Below are 22,570 nucleotides of genomic sequence, written 5' to 3'. Positions count from 1 at the left end.
CTTTGGTGCCACAAACATTGGCTGGTTCACAGACCTTAAGGCCACCCTAATAGCTTTGGGGTATGGTGACCTGTGGTCCTCCCCCGAGTCAGCCAACTTCCCCTCAAAAAAGGATTTCAAACAATGTTATTGGGAATGGGTGACACACAACAGGTATTCCAAAATGAGCTCGAGTAGCCTTACTGGGCTGTTCGTTGTATACAAGGATACGCCCAAGTTGGAAAGGTATTGGGATATTATAACAAAACACTTGGACCGCAAATTATTTTTTCAATTTAGATGCGGTTCACTTCCCCTTGGGGATTTTACCAAAAAGTGGGGAGCCGAAAGGACGGGGCTCTGCCCCAAGTGCCAAGGTATTGGGGAAAGCTTGAATCACTTTTTGTATGTGTGTCCACTATACTCTGCCCCAAGAGCCAAATGGCTTAGGCCGGTATGCAGAAATCTAGGTACCAGCTCGGCTGGGGAAGCAAGCAGAATGTTAAAGACCAACTTGGACCCTTTTATTGTTGTGGGGGTTGCTAAATGTTTGGGGTGGGCCTGGTTGCTTAGAAGCAGGCTCATTAAAAGTAACCTAACGGGGACTTCAAAGATGTGATTGTTTTACATCTAGGCCTGTATTCTGCTGAATTATGGTTGCATTTGAGCGTCTCTGTAAATTTTTGTAAATATGTACAAGAAGCTGATTAGCTTGTCAATGATTTAATACTTGTTTTAACTGTTTTTATATGTATAAATTGTATTTTATGTCTTTTATGATGAACTGATCGAATAAAGACTTCTTGAACTGAACTGAACTGAAGTGACGCATCGCTGTTTTCACGCAGCGATGCGTCACTTTTCATAAATGAGGCCCCAAGGATGTAAATTGGTCAGAACTCATTTTCCAAAACATGCAATTTGAACACTAATATAATATGTCACACGTAAAACATACGAGCCTGTAAAAAAATCTTTTAGGCTATTTCAATCTCTAGATTCTGCCAACTCATAAAAAACTAAAAATGTCTCCATTCATTGAGTTATACAATACTTTTTAAATCATAAACTTAAAGGTTTGGGCCTTGATTTACCAGTGATTGTGCTGAGGCTTGAATGGTGTTATGCAAGTTTGCTCTACGTCAGCAGGCTTTTTTATTGTAAGTAAATTGATGAAATGCTTGCCATTTGATTGGGCCTCGCATGCCCCATTCAAAACATACGTTTTTTAAAAAAAAGTTCTAGATTGACGGAATTTGAGACAAATTAAAAATAAAGAAAGTAAATTATCAGCAAATCAACTCTTAAATCTACAGTAATCTGGAAACCAATACAACTCCTTATGTTTATAAAAAAATTGTTGCGGAAATAAGGTCCATCATGCTCATTACTAGCAATGCATACATGTGTAACCTTGCATAGATTCTCAAATTCAGGAGGCCTGGTCAAAATATGCTCCTTTAAACGTTGCATTGCTTAATACTTCCTTTTTTAGTCTTTCCGGGTGAATAAAATTCCCAATTATACATATCATTGCCTGGAAAGGGCTTATGGCTTCTGGGGTTATCACTGAGCATCACTATCACAAAAAATAATGGACAATTTCTCAAAGTCCCTTGAGAAGTAGACTGGGAGTGAAGTGGAGGCAGGACATTTTAGCCTCACTCACCATATGATTGACTTTCACACATCACCTATCTTGCTTTCGGTGGCAATGGCCTGTCGCGAAAACATGCCATTTCCAGACATAACGACTGCAGCATCAATCCCATGAAAATGTAGATTGAAAAATTAAGATAATGAAAATACCCCAAGGCAAAACATCAAAATTTGCAGGATATGTATGCCCAATGGTGGAGAGGGTTACACTCTATTCTACTTTCTGGGTGGGGGCGTGGAGGGGTGGTCCCCATTTGCGCTCTGGCGGGAGTAGAGGACAGACCAGACAAGTCAGGTGTTACAGGCGAGACAAGAACTGCATGCAGAGATATTTTTGTGTCCAGCAACTTTCAAGGGAAAATAATAAAAAGCAAGATAAAACGGGTGGTTACTTGCTGGAGAGATCTATATTTTCCTAGTCACAGTTTTGACTCATCCTAAGGTAGCTCAGATGGTTAGTGTGCCTTCTGCAAAGCAACAAATTGTCACATCACAGATTTGTATTGTATGTATATTGCTCAGTGGGTTACTGTTTATGTCATGGGGATCATTTTGTCATTTGAATTTCATAACTTACAATCCTTCTGGTGAAGCCCAGTGGGTTATGAACCTGTATCGAAGAACTACATGAAAACCATAGAATCGTTGACCCCGATTCACAAAGATACTCGGGGCAGAATCTCCACAATGAGAATTCTCATTGCCGCGGTGCCGCCTGAGAGGCTCATTTATGAGTCTTTTTGTGTCACTCTTGAACCACGCAACGTGCTGCAAGAGCAGCGCGAATGAAAAATTAGATTTATGAAGCCATGCAAAGTCACCTTGCAGGGCCCTGAGTGGCTTCTTAAATCTCGAGTAATGTAACACAGTGCAAATTGCAGCGATGGATTACTCTGCGCAAGGGAGGCGCTTCCATGGGTGTTGCATGTCCATGGATTTTGACACATTCTGAGATTTACAAGAACGTGTGAATCTGGGAATGTGCCAAAAAGATACTCCTCTCCGGGAGATGCGTAACGAGGAGATACTTTTTTTCTCCTTGTTTTTTCTTCTTTCTATGTGTGGTGCATTCTGCAGTACAAATAGAAAGAAGAAAAATCCTCTCAGGATTGTTTTAGTGCAGGAAGGTGCACCTTCCTGCACAAAAACAATCATGCATGCAACACAGACACCCTTGCACCATGGTGAAAGGGTGCCTCCATTGGCGTTGGGCAGCCCATTGTAAGTCTGTGCTGGGGAAAGGACAGGCATACGCCATATTGCCTTCAATACAGCGCATTGCTGCCCTTTCCCAGTGACACAGTGCAGCACAGTGAAGCAAGGTAAAAGTTGAATGTGAAGGTATAGCTAAAGAGGAGTGGATGGAAGGATATGACTCCAATTCTGTTTTCAAAAAAGTGTGAGATCACTTAGCCAATGGGTGGCATGAAAAAAGAAGTATAGTTGATGAAATCAGACAGCATTGGGAAAGACGGAATAAATTATCATGGTTGATAATAGTTTCTTGATGAGAGGAGAGAAAGTGGTCCCTCCCATTAATCTGAAGAAGAAATTTAACATAAGGGACACTTAGGGATTGTCAGAAAAAAGAAAAGAATCAAAACCTTGCATTGATGGCCCAGTATTGTACCCAAACAGAAACATTTGTAAGAAATTGTCATCATTGTATGCATGCAGACAAGACTATGGTCACATTCAGACCTCTGCTGAATCCTAGAAGTGTCCTGAAGGTCCTTCAGAGGATTTGGCCATCATATTCTGGGTCCCATTCTAAGTGCTGACAGCATACCTTGTTACATTTTAGTGGTTTTAGACTTGTTCACCAAGTGGGCCGAGATTTGAATTCCTCAAAGAAACAACTTTGGTAGTATTTATTACATTTTTAAATGAAGTATGTTCCCGTGAGGGAGTTCCCAAATCGTTGTTGAGTGATAATGGCACTCAATTTAAATCAAAACATTTTCAGGCTTTTTTGAGCAGGAACAGAATTTTATGGAAACATACTTCTCTTTATCATCCCTAAAGGAGCGGTGCTGTGGAACGATTCAATAGAGTCATAATGGGTAGCATTTGCATGGCCATTAGAAATTGCAAAAATTGGGAGAGTGATGTTAAAACATTTTTGCAGGCATACCTTGCTAAACCTACTGTGACTGAATATGCCCCATTCAAATTGTTGAGAGGGAGGGATCCCTGAAACAAAGATAACCTATCCAGGATGAAGAACGAAATTCTCAATAAATGGTCCTTGGAGAAAGATCAGGAACATATACTTGAGTTCCAAAATTCCTACAAAGCTCACTACGATTCCAAACATGGAGTGAAAGATGATGTTTTACACTTGTGTGATTGGGTTATGGTTAAGGAATCACGTATAAAAGTTAAGGTTAGCAAGATGTTTCTCGGCCCATTTCAAGTTACTGAATTATTCATGAACTCAGCAGAGTTATCTGATGACAATGCGTGGCCGTTCAGTAAGTGGATTGAGTAACTGTGTTGTGAGAGATGTTTGCATGACAGAGAATATTATTGGTTCTGGAAGCATGAGAGGTTCCTGTGATTCAGGGAATGTGTATGACTTGTCTGAACCTTGTGATATCAAGAACAGCAAGCATAATGATGCAATGCAGGTGAGAAGTAGTGTCCTCAAAAAATCTTAATGTACTGTTTATTCACAAGATTCTGTCAATAAAGGGGAATGACAGGGGCCTCATTTATGAGGTTTTGCCATAGGGCAGCAACACAGGCCTTCCTGCTGCCAGTGACGTAACGATAATTTAGTGGGCCCCCTGCAAGGTATGTGGAGGAGCCCCCTCCGGACTCTATCAGGAGCTCTCCAGCCAAAGTGCTGTGCTGAGGGCCCCCCTGCACTGCGGGGACTGTGGGGGCCTGTGTTAGGTCCATACCTGCTACGCTTTCCTATGGCAAAAGAAAAGGGCATAAATACGCCATATCAATAAGTTAAGGCGCATTCCTGTCCCTTTCCCCTGCGCTGGTGCACCATGTGCTGCCGTGTGCCAGCGCATGCACCTTTGCACCATTGTGCAAGGGTGCCTGCGTTGCAGGGATGATTTTTTTTGTACAGGAAGGGGAACCTTTCTGTACACAAATAATCACAAGAGGCTTTTTCCTCTTTCTATTTGTGCTGCAGCACACGTAGAAAAGGGAAAAACGAGGAGAAATAAAGATATTTCTTCTCATTGTGCCTTCCTTATGCCTACCCTGGGGAGGCATAACCTTTTGCCACTGCCTCCGATTTATGATTTCTCGTAAATCTGGGGCAGTGTCAAAAGGCCATGGATGGTGTTGGGAATGCCCCCAACAACACCCATTGCATACCCCTTTGACGCAGAACACTGGCTTAGTGCTGCCTGATAAATATTACGTAGGCTTCTGCGCCATGGAACGTCACAAAAAGTTAAGTTCCAGTAGCGCAAGCAGACCATCCAGAATTTCACTATTCACGAACAAATCGTGAAATCGGCTAACTATCATGATAGCCGCAATATTTACAATTATCTCTGCGGTATTTGCCAAAATGTGTCTTCAAAACAAACAATGCCCGTTCATTGGCTGTGCACGCACACGTCTATACGTACTGCAGCCCAGCCGTCCAATACCAGCTTCCTCTCTGCACTAGAGTTCCAGCGCCGGTATCCAACCCTGATGCTCTGCAGGCGGGCCTGTATGTCCATATTAGCACGCCGAGGCCAGGCTTCATTAGTCAAGTACCGGAAACATCCGGAAAGACCTCTGCACGGCTGGCTTTGACATGCATGCAGAAGGCAGGAGTGCCCGGCCAGCTGGGTCTCTTCTGCCATTGAAAAGGCCTTCTCCAGCCTTCCAGGTGCTCTGTGGAAGTGCAGGGTCATTAATCACCGGATAAAGGCCCGGTGCCTATAGAAAGCAGAATTGCAAAGTGTCCTTTTGTCAATGTAAATGCATCTGCACATCTTTCTCTCAGGTGAACGGTATTCATTGGCTACCATATCCGAGTATTTGTCGTAAATCCACTAATCTTGTTCATAGGGGAATTAGTCAAATGGTATATGCATTTACCAATCAAAATAACGATACAGTGTGAAATGAAAGAATTTAATACACGGACTAAAAGTGAGTACTTCAACTGAACAAGTTAATGTAGGGCAGTTCAGAGATTAATTTTATATGGCACAGTCAAGTTTTCAAGCATGGCGAAATAATAGCTAGAGCATTGTAAAGAAACATTTTTCACCACAAATACAATGCAAAGTTTACCTTGTCGACTGGGGTGGGGGTGGGGGGGGTAAAGGGTTTCAATGTGAAGTCCTTGTTCGTCACTAAAAACAAACAAAACTGTGAGACTCATGGAATACTGCTTGATATGTTTCTGTCTGTTACTGTATCCATCTAAATTGTGATCTCTTTAAAGGAAGCTGAATACTAACATTAAGAGTGATATACATCTTGGATATTTACTTATGTTGCATGCCTTTCCAGTAGAGTCTGGGGGCCTCATTTATGAAAAGTGACACATGGCTGCGTGAAAACAGCGAAGCGTCACTTTTCACTGCGCACTCCTTGCGACACCAATGATGCGTCATATTTAATGTATGACGCATCATGTCGCAAGGACTTACAGATATGTCAGTATTTCTGACATATCAGTAAGCGCAAATGTGACGCATTGCTGGAGTGTGTCACAAAAGAGACGCAACTCCAGCAATGCGTCCTTTCACATGGGGAAAGCCCCATGTGAAAGGGCTTGCGTCAGTCTTACGCCTGCTGTGAGGCAGGCGCAAGATTTTGACGCAACAGCATCCTAAAAGTGAAGCAGTGAAATCTCATAGATTTCACTGCGTCACTATTACGAGGCTTTTTACGGGGGAACGCCCCCTCTGCATACATTATACCTGATGCAGGTATAATGTGGCGCAGGGGTTTAAAAAGTGAAGCATCTACCTAGATGCGTCACTTTTTAAATATGGCGCAACAAGGCGCATATTTTACGCCGCTGGTGCATCACAAAAAGTGACGCACCGGCGGCGCAAAACTGAGGCAAGGCCTCATAAATAAGGGCCTGGGTGTTTAACCCTTTCGATGCTGATGACGAGCTCAGCTCGTCAATACCCACGGGTGTCGTGTGCTGATGACGAGCTGAGCTCGTCATGACAACAGCAAAATGGTAATTTGCAGCACAGCGCAAAAATCACCGCAGCAGCGATGCGGTTAAACTTGTTGAGCTAATTAAGTAATGTTAATCTTCATAGCATGACCCAAAACTTGTGTACAGTCAATATATAAAAAAACCCAATTATGCCACTCAAGGGAATTACGCAGACAGGTAGCACACACAAGTGTCCTTGAACACAAAACTTTGAGGTGTGACTAACTCAAATACCTTCTTTCAAAGTTGGCCCGTCTTCAGAATGTGAAAGCATCACTACCTGCTAAACCCATTTGACTACAGAAGTGTTCCCAAGCTTCTGTGCCTGCACTTTTGCCAACAAAATTAATACTATCCATGCGGGTGTGGGGAAAGAAGTAACCCGAAAAACACTCTTGTCTCTGCAGATCCAGCCGAATACATGATAAGCACATATCACAAAAATCAAAAAAGGATTTTTTTTAAATGGGTGAATGTCACAACAAAGCTTTCCAGTTTGGAAGTAACACAAAAATTAACCACTAAAAACTCTGCCCATATCATTCTCACCAGTTCATGTCACGAGGTGCCGATTGGAGCTGTGCTTCGTAGAGCCGCAGACACTTTAAGCATGCCAGTTTCACAGTGGAATAACCTGTTAGATCAGTTTACATTGATTTAAGGCTGAAAAGGAATGATTATGAATAAAATAAGATGCTGCAAAAATGTTGCTAAATTTCCACTTTTGTGAGGCTAAATTTCAATTTTTGTGCCGCTAAATTTGCAAGTCTATGCCACTATATCCTTGGGGTCTGCGGTCTCATAAATGAGAAGGGTGTTTGTGTCACTAGGTCTGGTAGGAAAACTCAAAGACCAGGAAGATTTTAAGATTTCTTGGTAGGTGTAGTTTATAATTAACCTTAATGTATTATCTTTGCTGCCTTCTTCTCTAGAGGCACATACAAATGTCTAATGCATTTCATCATTTTGTTTCACTTCTCCAAGTAACCCGTTGCCTTATGTTATTATATTAAATTAGAGTGAAGTTGCTCTCATTCATGATTATTGTTTTGTTTTTCATTTTGTTTATTCTGTTGGTTATTAAGGGGGAAGATGTGTGGTGTTGTTACGTTTCTGGGAATTGTCACCACATGCGCATTGGAACACCTGCATGTAGGTGTTCCAATCTATAGGCGAGACTGTTGGAGAAAAGCTGAAGGAGTGCGCATGCTCCGTCTTGCTTCAGCTGGCTGGGGTTTTAATTGTACCAATAAATGGTAACTTCTACCTTAGTGAACTGGTCTTCTTTACAATTGTCTCTTTGTAATATGTTTGTGTGACGTAAAGCTCTCTGACTACCTTCCATGGATGAGCAGCACTATAAAACAAATTAAATAAAAGTGAAAGACGGGCTATGGAGCGATGAGGGGCATTTTTGGAGGAAGATAGTGAGAAAATCCATGGAGGACAAGGTCATTAAAGAGTGGGGGGGGGGCGGAGTCAATCAAGATTATCGCACTGTGCGTCACCTATGCTAAATCTGGCCATATCATTACTATTAAGAGGCACTTTTAAGGAAATGGGAAATTATTTTTTCATTCACCGTTCGAAAAATTTGGCATTGCAGAATCACTGTTTTTGTTTTATATCCCTTATTTGTACTAAATTTCACAGCATCATGGCCGTGCTACCAAGAACTTACGATAAGCTTTGATGGTTGTATTGGTTACGGTTACGTTTCCTTCCATATCTATGACGTAGCACTGCGGGTAGGACACCCACTCTTTTATGGTCACGGTAGTCCATGTCCAGTGAGAGCCTTCTCTTTGTTCAGTCTTCATCAGGGAGGTCTCCCAGCCTTTCCCGTAGCTTGGGCAGGTCATGGTGCAGTTCAGAGAGATGGATTCTCCATGCTCTGCAAACAGGGGGACGGGTCCCAAAATCTTGAGGTCGCACAGGTTTCTTGCTGACACTGAAATCACAAGAAATAGGTACTCAATAATGACTGGCACAATAACTAATGAGGAATTATGATTGACATTAGCTAATGGGGCATGGTCAAAGGCAATACAGCTGGCACAATAACTATAGGGATCGTTGAACTCGGTTTTTCCGACTGCCACACGTCCAGAAGCCATTGTAATTTGGCGGACGGAGATCCCTGTTACAATGGCCGAGGGACCGCCACCGCCACCGACAGCCTGTCAGTCTTGGTCCCTCAGTGTGGTAATCAGGCCCCAAGTACTGTTCTCTGCTTATGACTTGAGACAATCAAAAACTATCGTTCAGTATTTCACTAACTATTTTCCATAAACATTTGTCACAGATTGAAAACACATTTTTCAAGCTAACTTCCCAAAATAATTGTCAAAACAGAAATCCCCTTTGGGTGAAATCACTCATCCAACATACATTGTGTCAAAAAGACACCAGTTGCAAAACACTTTTTTTTAAACAAATAAACAAAGAGGGAATGTAACAGTAACAGTATTAAAAAAGTATATATGCAATGTATTAAAAAAATATTAAAAACATTTCAGACATCATTTATCGCACAACAGATCCTATCAGAAATACATTTCTAATCAATTCAATAAAACAATGTCACAATTACAAGATTACCACATATATAAAATTATAAAAAATGGGAACAGTTTGAAGGAAAAATAATTCCTATTGACAGAGGGAAAGTACAAAAATCATAAAAAAGAAAAGGTTTTGTTCATATTTTTCAATTTCATTTAGAACAATTGTCTCAAGATCTTAATGTACTCTCCACTCATATAGGCATCGACGTGTTTCGGTGGGCAATCAGTTATTAGCCAACACCTTCTTCAGGAAAAATTATTTCATTCCCATTTAACAAACATACATCTTAGATTCTGGGGCTAACAAGACCTCCTGTATTTGAATAATTGGTGCAGTAGAAAATCTGTCAATATCTCTATCACACTCATAGAGTCCGTCGACTCTTGACAGCAAAGAAAGGGTCATATGATGTTCTTTAAATTATTTTGATAGTCATGGACTACTTAATATGTATTAAAATTTCACAAATTGCAACAGGAACGGCCACATGTGTATGGTCCTAATTACTTCAGCATATAAAACTGTCCGGAAAGTTCCAATATGTACAAAGCATAAAAACCAGCAGCAGTTTATTCAAGAGGTATTCAAATGCCACGCATTCCTGCGGGTGCGGTCACTCTCACATAATCCTATTACCTTTCACAATATGGACTATCCCAGTAGTTCCAATATGATAAGGATACCACCAGCGTTCTATCTGTATTTATCAATATCCGGCACACGGGGCACCCGCCTCCGGTAAAAGAAGTTGCGAGCTTCCCAAAATAAACATGTAATATAAAAGATATAAAGGGTAACGGATATAAGGGCCTTATATTGGCCTCTCAGTGACATTTACAAGCCAGCCAACTTTCGTTAATTGTAGCTATTTCAATGTTTTCTTCTTTTTTCATAGGGATATATGCCAGTATTACTATGGGCCAAGTGCTGTCAAAATAAAGCTATTCAGTAAAATCTGACATTAATTAGGAACATGGGTGACTAGGCCTGCCCTAGGATGTACCATATTAGGTTTCTTTGCTTGTAGCACACTGTTAATCACGATCCCAAAGCAAAGAAAAATAAAAGAAGGTACTTCTAAAATGTATTTTTCGGTCCCGGTGGAGGAAGGAGGCCAGCTATTCTATTTATATTCCACATGATAAGGGGAGCCTGGAGCTCCCTTCACCCCCACTAGGAATAATCTCCAAATACTTCAGTGCTTTTATCATCTCTCCCTCTATAGCATGGGTACTCACAAACATTTGCCCAGGGGCCACAAAGTACTGTCTGTGGTGTGATTGAGGGCCGTACTGAGGCCAGCAGGGTGGCGGTAGGGGGTCTGGGAGGTCAGAGATTGTGTAAGGAGGTCTAATAAAATGTTAAATAAATGGGAAAGTATTTCTTTGCAGGTTAATGCAGTTTGCCTATTTATTCAATAACAAAATCTGGATATTAGTGCTCAGCAACTAAACAGCAGCTCATGCTGCTTGCTGTTCACCGGGGGGCCACATGTAAATGTCAAGACGGCCGCAAGCAGCCCCGGGCCGTACTTTGAGTATCACTGCTCTGTAGGGAGCCAGGGGTGATAATGTGGGTGGGGCGCTTCCGGTGAGTTTCCTCTTCCACCTTGGAATACCATCCCATTGGTTTACTTCTGAAGCCTCTCAAAGTGATGGATCATTCTGTAACAACCTTATATTTCATCCTTCACCCTCTCCAATATCTCTGCCCTCCTTTCTTTCGATTATGGCTGCACTGGCCTTAGCAGGCATCAGGCGTTTCCTGTAGAGGCTGGAAGGGTGGGGTAGGTTTTGCAGCAGTGGGGGAGGGTTTTGTTACTGGAAGCCGGTTTTGCAGCAAGTATTAGTGCTTCACACTTGCACTCCCCCAGGGCCTCTCAGACAACATTTTCAAGGCTGCTTTGAATTCCCAGTTCAGCCTTGGTTTCGGTCAGCCTTCTCTGACCTGCCACTTCATTTACACTGCAAAACCTGTGTTGATCTTCCACCAGCCTGTTGAGATAAGATGAGTGTGGGTGGGTGGTACATTATTGCCCACTAACTTGTTTCTTCCCACTTGCTGAATGACTTTCTTTTATATGGGCAGAGCCTCGCAGCACCCATTAAATAACTAATGGAGAGCCAAAAGTGACTAGTTTTATCTTATTTCTGTCCCCCTTATTGCAAAAGCTGAGCTACTAAGAATTTCAAGGGCAGAAACTCAGACATAACACTCCCCTGCCTGCACTCTCTGGATAAATGTGCATGTTTGGCAAATCAAACTTTTCCTTCTGAATCAGACTGTAATTTTGTCTAACAGTGACGGGTTTCGTTTTTTTGGAAAAGTGTTTTTTATTTTAAATTCATTTTCTTGTGTAAATGTCAAAGATGGTGATTTTTAAATTGTATATTTCTGCTTCTACAAAATATTCTTGTCTGAGGTATATTTGTAACTCTTACACAAAGATGGCTGCTGTTGTGTGGCTGAAAAGCTTTGTTGTGGACTCTTCATGGGAATGGATGAGCACTGTTAGTAATAGCTGAGTTCCTGCGGCAACTCCCTGTTTTTTTTTTGTTTGTAAGTGATTAAAGCGTCTTTGGGGTAGAACCCCTTATTTTCCAATGACAAGTCACACTTCTAAAAGAAAGAAGCCAAATAGCCAATATTTTAAAGATCTATTGACGTCAATTTACACTTGCCCCCGGAAATAACATTTTAACCCCTTCGCTGTGGCAGCAATTCCGCCGCAGCGCTAGGGGGGAGGAGGGGGGGGGGCAGAGCGGCGCTCGCATGCGCGGCTCCGTCACGAGCCGCGGTTGAGCTGTGCTCATAACGGAGCGGTTCCGCCATGGCCCCGCCCGCTCAATGGGACGTCCAGCGCAGGCGCGGAATTCGCGCCGCGCAGGCGCGGAATTCGCGCCGCGCAGGCACGCCGAGCGGGCCATGACGGAACCACTCCGTCATGAGCACAGCTCAACCGAGGCTCATGACGGAGCGGCTCTGTCATGAGCATGGAAAAGGTTAACAGTATTTCCACATTTGCTTAATTGTTATTGCTTTAATGTGATGCTATACACACTGCTACCAAATCTATTACACTGAGACGGTCTTCAAAAACAGGGTAGGTGAGTCATGTTTCTCATTAAAAACAACAAAGAAACAACCTTTTTTCATTTCCTTGAGGGGATCATCAGGGATTTTATTTGGAATAATATGCGATGCAGGGTGGCATAGACAAAGGTGTATTTACCACGGTCGCAGGGTGGTCTGGCCTTACCCAACCTAGAGCACTACTTTTTGGCGTTTCAGATACTGTGGATGGCAAAATGGGTGGAGGAACTACACTTGACGGATTCGGCTGAAGGAGAGCCCTGTACTCCCTGGATAGGATCCTCTTCTTATTTCATCCTGGGAACAAATCCTATGAGTCGCTACCACTGCCAGTCCGTATTGCTCAGAAATGTTTTCCTAGGGCATTGCTCCTCACTAGGCACGTCACACCATATGCACCTGTTATGCCTTTACTATGTATGCCAACAGCGAGGGGACGAGTCCGGGGAATGGACCTCACCGACTGGCGGGGGGCAGATATAACTGCACTGGGAGATCTGTACAGAGAAGGCATGCTCCTGAGGGTATTTAATCAATACATAGAATCGATATCCCATGCAGTTCCTTTATTGCCATGTCTGTATAAGGTGGGCATGGCAAGAGATGCACAATTGCATATACTTTTAGCCCTACCTTAAAGAGATAGCAATCCCTCTAACTGGGGCTGTCTTAAACCTGCACAGTTTACATGTGCTGTATTTGTTTGAATAAAGAGATAGTAATCCCTCTAACTGGGGCTGCCTTAAACCTGCGCAGTATACATGTACTGTATTTATTTGAATCGAATGATATTGTGCTGAGGTGATTATAAGTTTTACAGACTCTATTACAGGACCGGAGGCTTCAGATTATGCTTCTCAATCTTTACTGCAATAAACACAGCAGCCAATGAAAATGGATATTTTCATAAATAACAGTAAAACAAACTACATTTCCCATGAGTACACATGAGTATAGGCACGCCCCCATAGTCCATAAGAACCCCTTGCGTGCTCCCATCATCCTCTTTCTTTGCTGCTCACAGCAAGAGTTAAGTGCACCTTTTTTCATGGTCCCCTCACTCTGCTTTAGCATGGGGTATTTTCTCTTATAATATATGCTTATGTAGTCATGGTATACTGTATTGTCTGATTGTTTGCTTTGTTAAGCGAATTAAGGGTTTACCTTGCGAAAATGGAGGTTTTAGCATTGGTGCATTGCTACGGAGCTTGTTCCCGCGTCACGCGGTGATCGGGGTCTAAGTTCGCCGCCGCTGGCTTTTCGCCAGTCTTCCGACGTTGCTTTGTGCTCGCGCCTCGAGCACGCCTATCCAACGGTCTCTGGCCGGCAGGGAGCCGGTCGCACTGATCAGAAGAGCCGTTTCTCCGGTGGTGCTTCGGCACGCTTTGGGCTTCCCTCGTACGCCCTTGTACGCAGAAGCCGGGTGGCTCCCGGCCGACGCGCGCGCCCAAAACGCGACCAAATTGGGCTGGTTTTGGTAGGATTTTGGTCGCGTTTGGGCTGCGCGCCTCTGCGAGATTCCCGAGCATACATTAAACGCATTTGCGGTGCGTTTTTCACTCGGCAGCCTCCCTGTATGATCGCCTCTCTGAATTTGGTGCAGGTTGTAAGAAAATTAAAGGGCCATTGAGTGTGCACACGCTCCTGGAATTTTATGGCCTAGGTCACTGACCTTATTGACTACAGCATTGCTGAGGGGGTTTGGGTAACGTTGCAACATTATGGTGTGCTGTGGGCTGACCCCCCCCCCCCATTACCCCTCCTGAGTGTGCACAGTAGGCATCTGTCACAGTATATTATTACTCCTAGCATTTTCATTATGGAAGAGTGGGCCCAGGACCCTGAGGAGTACTATGGAGGAGAGGAGGAAATTGGAGATGGACAGCAGGAGGCTGTGTTAGAGGACAATATTAAAAAAAGTAATGATGATACTTGTAAAGCGCACTGTTACCCCATCTCGGGGTGTCCTGGCGCTGAAGACCGCTGGGGAACCCGTCCTGGCTTTCCCTGTGAGATGGTCCCTTCTGGGTATCTCCAAGGTGGAAACAGGCATCCCCGGCGTCTGTGGGGGGCCGTTGTAGGGATGAGGCAAGCTTAATGCCCAGAGTTGCTGAGTGTGATCCCTGGTTAGATTAGGCACCGAGGCGAGAATTATCGAGTCCGTTGACCCTGGTCCACAACCCTGCCGCGTTGGGAATTGAACCCTGGTCCCGGGCCATTCTCTGCTTCCGGGTCTGCCGCCTCTAACCAGTGAGCCACACCACTCCACACTATTGTTGAGGCTTTAGACGCTTCAGTCCAGGCTTCAGTGAAAAAAGCCATGGAGACTAAGGTTCCTCAAACGGTGCAGCAGGCACTAGCTGTGGCTCTTCGCCCTATCAGGAAGCAACTAGAAGGATTTGCCAAGCGTCATGGATATGACAAGCCAAAAAAACAAAAGAAGGAGCAGGCCCCTTCCACCGCCACTACTTCACAGTCCCAAGATAAGTCCCAAGATCAGTGGCCGCACTCCCAAACCCTAGCATCTTTGCCAGCGTCAGGTGCGGCGGACCACACTTACTCAGGTGGGAAGGCGAAAGCTAAGCGCCCGGCTCTGGATACAGACACTACTATAACCAACACGGACACTGACACTGATACCTCAGAGGAACCCCCTCCTATGAAAAAGGCCAAAGTGGCCCCTAAGGCTGCGGCAGACAAGGTCAACACTCCTTTCACTTTTGACCCATCGAATATTATGCACCCCAGTCCTCGGACTGGATGCTTCCCCCGGCGGTGTCTGAATACCTTCATGACAATCTGCGGAAGAGCTTCTCTAGAGAAGTCCGCAATCGTTTGAAATCCGAATGTCCCCGCCCAGATCTGCCGGACAACGTGGCAGAAACTCCAGAAATTGATGCCAGCATGCTGACCTTTCTGAAGTAATTCTCGAAGGATCCAAAACGTGGGCTCGATCATGCTTGCGCGGTTGCCAAGATAAAATGCTGGACATCGTGGGCCCCCTGGCAAAGATACTTGAGTTGGCTCTGGCAGCCAAGGAGGGGGCAACACCAGTCGACCCAGACATTTTGGCGGGCTGGACTCAGCGCGCCATCTGCCTCCTAGGTAATGCAAATTGTGCGATATCAACGGAGAGACGCAAGTCCTTACTCCTTAGGATGGACAGCAACCTGGCGGAACTAGCTGAGGCGGAACCAGGCCCCCTGGCTGATGGTCACTTGTTCGGAGACCGGTTTGTCAAGGATGTGTCCAAATACGTTGGAACTTTCACAGCTTTGGACAAGGCTCAGAGTGGCATCAAACGAGCCCTTACTCAGCGTGTTTTCAACAGGGCCGGGTGAGGCGGGGGCCGTTCATCAGGCCGGGGCTATCAACAAGGCTCTCAAAGAGGCGACTATGGATGCGGAAGAGGAGAGTGGGATTCCACCTGCGGTGGTACCTTTTACCTGTCCCGCAGAGGCTTCAACATGGGGCCGTTTCCAATCGGGAAACAACAGGGCTAACTTCAAGTCCCAGCAGAAAACAGGTGAGTGTAACAGATATCTCTCAGTTTCCTCTGGGGGGTCGCACACAACACTGTCTTCCACAGTGGCAGACTCTGACACAGGATGCTTGGGTTCTGCAGACTGTACAAGGGTTTCCGTTGGAATGTTATTCTCATCCGACACAAGTGTTTCCCCCCCCCTGCTCTCCATTTTTCCCAACAAGATCACAATTTCATAGAAGAGGAAATTGCATACTTGCTGCAGAAACACGCGAATACGCAATGCCAAAAGGGACCTCGCGGTTTCTGCAGCAACGTCTTTATTGTTCAGAAGAAAGGAGGTGGCAACAGTTTAGTGCTCAACCTCAGAGACTTCAACCAATATCTTACAACCGTTTCAAAGGGAAGGTATTCATCTGTTGGCGGATTTGTTACAGGAAAGGGATTGAATGGTCCGGTTGGCCCTCAAAGACGCATATCGGTCCATATCAATTTTCCCTCCACACCGCAGGTTCCTGCAGTTCCTCTGGAACGGCCAGTGTTACGAATATTCAGTTCTTCCTTTCGGGCTCTTCTCAGCTCCCTGGTGCTTCACCAAGGTGATGAAACCAGTGGTAGCTTATGTCAGAGAGAGGGGGGTCAGGCTTATAATTTACCTGGACGACATACTGATTCTGGCGCAGAGCCAGTCCACGCTCAAGCAGCACTTGGACATGACAATGTCGCTGCTTCAGAGCTTGGGGTTTGTTATCAATCAGAAGAAGTCGGTGACGGTACCGACACAGGTAATAGACTTCCTAGGGTTCACAATAGATTCCCAGGTAGCACAACTGTGTCTTCCTCAGGCGAAGTTGAGAGACTTGAAGAAGGAAATTCAGAAATTACTGGACAACCAGGCGGTTACACTCAGGGCGATTGCCAGAGTGGTGGGAATATTGGTCTCATCCATTCAGGCAATATTCCCGGGCCCTCTTCACAACAGGGCACTTCAGCGCCTGAAGATCAAACATCTTCAGAGAGGTCTGTAGTACACGGACTCCATTCCACCGTCGGAGGAGGTCTGAACCAAGTTACAGTGGTGGCTCGGACACGTGGAGGCCTGGAACGGCAGGGCGATCTTCGGATCACAGCCAGAGGTGGTAATCGAGTCAGACGCCAGTAGATGGGGCTGGGGCGCGCGCTGCGGAGATATCTCCACAGGAGGCAGATGGTCAACGCAAGAGCTCGATCTACACATAAATTGCTTAGAACTGCTCGCAGGATCGTTTGCGATCCACACGTTGTCCCCGAGGCAGACATCATGTTGTATCCTACTGCGTTTGGACAATGTGTCCGCAGTGAGATATATCAACAAGTTGGGCGGCACGAGATTGTCGCTTCTTGTTCAAATGGCCAAGGACTTCTGGCATTATTGCCTCGAGAATCAGATCTCCGTGATAGTGGAATACATTCCGGGGCAGTCCAATCAGGTAGCGGACTGGAATTCCAGGCATCTCAGGGATTACAGTGAACGGAAGCTGCTTCCCCAGGTCTTTCAGTGGCTACAGACAGTCTGGGGTCCTTTTCAGACGGACCTATTCGCCTCCAGGCTGACCTATCAGATTCCCAGGTTTTTCAGCTGGAGGCCGGATCCGATGGCGACTGCAACCGATGCCTTTCTCCAGGATTGGTCGCAGGGGATTCAGTACGCCTTTCCCCCATTCTTGTTAATCCCCAGGGTAATGACACAGGTGATCAGACAACGGGCGGAAGTGGTCATGGTGACGCTGTGGTGGACGTCTCAAGCTTGGTTTCCCAAGCTGTTGCAGTGGAGCTGCAATCGCCCACGGTTGCTGCCGGACTCGGAATGGTCATTGCAGGGCCCTCGCCAGGAGCTGAATCCTCTGCTGCTGGAGGGCAGGCTATCCCTGATGGCATGGAGGCTTTCAGGGAGCAGTGGCATCTGCCAGGAGTTTCAAGCAAAACTTCAGAATTCATCAAGCAGGCATGGGCACCATCTACCAGAAAGCGTTACTCCGCGGCTTGGAAGAACTGGGTGGATTGGTGCGTGGGAAGACAGGTGGATCCCGTGGGGGCAGAGCTACCCCACGTGTTAAACTTTTTGGCGAATAAGGCAGCTAGTGGCCTAGCCTATCGCTCGGTGAACAATTTCCGTTCAGCCATTTCTGCGGGGCACGCTCAGATAGACGGTAACCGGTAGGCATGCACCCGATGGTTTGTAAACTTCTAAAAGGGATTAGGGTAGCTAATCCCCCTAAACCCAAATATACGGGTTTGTGGGGCGTTTCGCTAGTCATTTCATTGTTCAATAGATGGCCGTATAATGCACATTTGTCTAGGAAGCAATTATCAGCAAAATTGGCCATGTTTCTTTGCCTATCAGCATGCAGAAGATCTTCGGACGTGAGAGCACTCGACGTTACAGGTAGAGTGTTTACCCCGGAAGGGTTTTCTTTTCATATTACAGGTCGTACCAAAATGATGTCAAGACACATTGATTATAATGCATTCCCTGACAATGAAAAAGTATGTGTAGTCAATTGTTTGAAAGCATATGAAGAATGTACAAAGGCCTTGAGGCCTCAAGGTTGTTCACAATTATTGATTGCTGTGCAAAAACCGTTTAAATCTGTGGCAGCTGCCACAATTGCTAGATGGCTTCGCTTCATAATGAAGGAAGCAGGTATTGATACGCAGATCTTTGGTGCTCATTCAGTAAGAGGCGCTATGGCGTCAAAGTCTTATGGTTTGGGATCTAGTATCCAGGACATTATGCGATGTGCAGATTGGTCTTCTGAATCAACGTTTAAAACGTTTTATTATAAGCCGGTGGGAGATATTACTTCTGTGGTTTTTAATGAGCGTTAAACTAGCATAATCTGAAGCCTCCGGTCCTGTAATAGAATCAAAAATTTGCTAGCATTCGCGCCAAGAATTTTCAATTCTATTAAGGACACGGAGGCGAGGATTATCCCACCCGGCTTAATTTTACAGTAAATAAGCTTACCCACCCAGTTATGCAGTGATTACGGTGGTGTGTTTCCTTTCTTTCAGGATCAGATAAGAAGTCTGACTGATCGTCGACGGACAACAGGATGTTTGGCCTGAAACCTGGTTTTCTTCCATGTTGGAGTTATTCATTATTCAAGTTATTGTTGGACTTGGTTCGCCTCAAAGAAAGAGGATGATGGGAGCACGCAAGGGGTTCTTATGGACTATGGGGGCGTGCCTATATTCATGTGTACTCATGGGAAATGTAGTTTGTTTTACTGTTATTTATGAAAATATCCATTTTCATTGGCTGCTGTGTTTATTGCAGTAAAGATTGAGAAGCATAATCCTCGCCTCCGTGTCCTTAATAGAATTGAAAATTCTTGGCGCGAATGCTAGCAAATTTTTGATTAGGCTAGCTCCAGATAAAGTCCTTAAATTTAGTGTTGCAGAATTCAGGAAGAGCGATTATATCACGCTCGTGCATGACTTTAACCGGTAAAATTGGAATCTCCGGGAAAACGGCAAACATAAGATTCGGAAGGTGCGTTACCGCTACCATGGAGACGCGGATGTGATTGGCTGAAGGGCAGCCAATGATGCTACAGCTAAGACTCGGATATGAGGTAATTCGACGTAACACATTCGGGTTTTTATAAGTTGTATGAATTGTTCGAGTTGCAGGCAATGCAATCATATCCGATGGGGTCTAACTAGGAAGTGGGTTGATTCCTCGCTCGCGCATCATTATAACTGGAGAATCATACACCTCTGGTACAATTTAGAACAAAAGAGCCGTAGGGTGCGTTTCCGTTGTGATGGAGACCCTCTTGCGATTGGTTGAAGGGCAGGCAATCACGCTGCACATCAGACTCGCTATTATTTAAACCGAGCACTTTGGAGAGCGTGTGTTCTACTTTTCCCAAAACGAAAAGACGAACCGGTGACGCTGTCCAGAGAGGAGAAGGGAGGCCGAGCAAATTTTAAAAGGTTAGAGACATTATAGACTGCAGATTGGTATTTTAACTCCAGTTTGTTCCATATCCATGGGAGGCAGTGTTGTGTTCCCCCGTCTATTTAGGGTCAAAAGGTGAGGACCTGTACTACTTTTTTGCCATCACTCTAAATATAGGATAGATGAAATATGTGAGCTACGCTGCCTCAGTAAAACGCATTGAGGTTCTACGCTCATTGAATTTTATGCACGCCGGGTAATGTGGGGATTTGAATCGTATGATAAATCCCTACAATTGCTCAAGATTGCGGGACACAAGTAATCGCTTCCCCGGACATTTATGTAAAGAATACAAAGGTATTCTTCACTTGCTCTTCAAGCAATAGTACAGACCGAAGCTCATCCTTGGTGACGTAAGCTCACTAAAGTACAGACGCTATAGCGGAGGTTATCAGATACCGCTCCGTAAGCCTGCTAGCGCAGCAACGCAAGACAGATGTAATGAGAAGTGTGAATAACACATGCTCGTTTCTAGAGAATAAACTGCAGTTGTAGAATAACAAGAATTCCAGACCAAACCTATGATTAAAGATGGCAAGGTATTGGATGATTGCAGAATTAAATCTGTATCAACAATGTTAAAAACGGCATCAGGCCAGGAGAGGGACATTGAGCAAATAAATACAACTTTAAAATTTACGAAATTACCCTATAGAAAATCGAGCAATTAGAGACAAGAAGTATTTGTCACATAAGCATGTAGGTCAAATTACATAAAGGTTGACGCGTGTTTCAAACCAGCAATGATGAATGCAGCTACTGGTTAAACATTGATTACTCCCACATCTACTGGAAAGTGGAATGGCTAAGTAGAATTGTAAGATTTATAACAATATTAAGGAATACCTATGGAAATGTAGTATAAAAACACGCAAATGGTGGGTGATGCGCCTTAACAAAAATTAGGCAATAGAAGTAAATTCAAATACAACCAGAGAAATTGATAGTATCATAACAACATCAGAACTATCTCCCAATTTGGGAGTAACAGTAATATTAATTATTTTCACAGAGCGGAACTTAAATTGCATAAACACGGGAGGTCAACCCCCAAGATTTATGTGCCGGTAGACGCAGCAGAAGAAGGTCTACTGTGGCAGCGATTCCCTTACCCTATTAATGGTGAGTGTTGTGCCCCATGATTGTGTTCATTGAATAAAAACAGAGGGTAGAGAGATTGACTAACCCCGCTGATTACCCTGTTTCAGAAATACAATTAAGAAGTATTTTCTCCAGACCGGTGGCTCCCCTGGACAATTGTACAACTTCCATAAATTCTTTTTAAGTTAAAGGTTGAATCTTAATGATTGATCCAGAAAAGACGAGAGAATGGGAACCAAACCAGTAATTTGATTATAATCTTTCTGTTCGACAGTCATTTAAATACATATCCACAACAAGTATTAAACGCCCGCAGATCCATATATCCACACAGGGATCCGGAGGCAGTATAAACTCCAGTATACAACTGAGTTTAAGAAAAAAAATGATGGGTTTTATGTTCGAGGTACGTGATAGCTCTTGAATATTTAAACTTATTAGAATGGGGAGTTAGCACTCCATAGACAGGATACCAATCAATATGGGGGTGGGCACAAGGTGACCCCAGTAGATATAGGGAGAGGCAATAGAGTTAATTGATGCAACACTATTGAACTGTATTAATTGGTATATCCAGTAAGGAATTGTTTAGGCTTGATGACAAAGAGGGCATGTGAACTGAAGAGTGATAAATGTATAGGGTGAAAGTTTGAACCATGTCAGATAATGAAGCACTGTGACCATCATTGTTTGGTAATTGTGTGTTTTTTTAAATTTAGAATCTGTCCTGAAGAAGGTGTTTGTATTTGAAAAAAAGCCGAACCGCTGCGTCGACATTTGTTTCCTTGATTCTTGATTTACATATTTTATAAATTTTGTATTGATTGTCAATTATTATGATTTGTATTCAGTTATGTTTTTTATGTATTAAAAATACCAAACTGTCTACACAGCTGTATGAAATAAAAATATATATATGCTTTTGTAACCAAACTCTTGATAACAGCCTTTTTGTGGGGAAATGTTTAGAGGAATAAAATTAAAAAATGCTATTGGACTGCTGTTATGAATTCTTCAGAATGAAGGGTCTTCTGATAAAATGTATTTATCTCACATAGGATTGAAAAGAACGATTCTGTGGTACACAAGAAAAGGAGACAAATAAATGTTTTGGTCTTGATAAAGATGGGTGCATAACCAAAGATACCATCGAAACGTGTTGACGCTGGGTTGGACACAATTCAAGGACTAACCAATCCTAGTAGAATGTTAATGTTATCGATACATTTATTAGGAGGTTTTCTGAATTTCCTTTGAATGTATATAGGTATTTGACAAGGGGTGATGTCAAACTGTTGTGTTGTCTCTTCTGCTTATGCTGGTCATAATTAGAAATTGTTCAATTTATTTTTTTTATAAGGATTTTTTCTCATCATGTTACATTAGGTACTGGGCGAGAAGGAAAATTGTGTTTTTATCAGGAGTGTAATAGGATTGGTTTTTAATTTATGTATAATCATGGATTTATAGAAAATACTTGTGTTTTTAAACTTTTGAATAAATGTATAAATTGATCGATCGCATTGAATGAAAA

The 22,570-nt window shown here is 43.8% G+C and overlaps 1 protein-coding gene across 1 annotated transcript in view; it reads right to left on the bottom strand.

The window, feature by feature from the left end:
• LOC147748140 (intercellular adhesion molecule 5-like) overlaps positions 1-22,570 on the bottom strand; it is a 235,233-nt gene that overhangs the window by 166,224 nt on the left and 46,439 nt on the right. Inside the window, exon 2 of the mRNA XM_086958983.1 lies at positions 8,466-8,735. Within this exon, the coding sequence (XP_086815109.1) occupies positions 8,466-8,735 (270 nt within the window). The remainder of the gene's footprint in view (positions 1-8,465; positions 8,736-22,570) is intronic.

Source organism: Lissotriton vulgaris, chromosome 1_1 (assembly GCF_964263255.1).
Source record: "Lissotriton vulgaris chromosome 1_1, aLisVul1.2, whole genome shotgun sequence".
Taxonomy (NCBI): domain Eukaryota; kingdom Metazoa; phylum Chordata; class Amphibia; order Caudata; family Salamandridae; genus Lissotriton; species Lissotriton vulgaris.
Note: the sequence above shows the minus strand (reverse complement) of the source record. Positions and strands in the feature narration are given on the sequence as shown.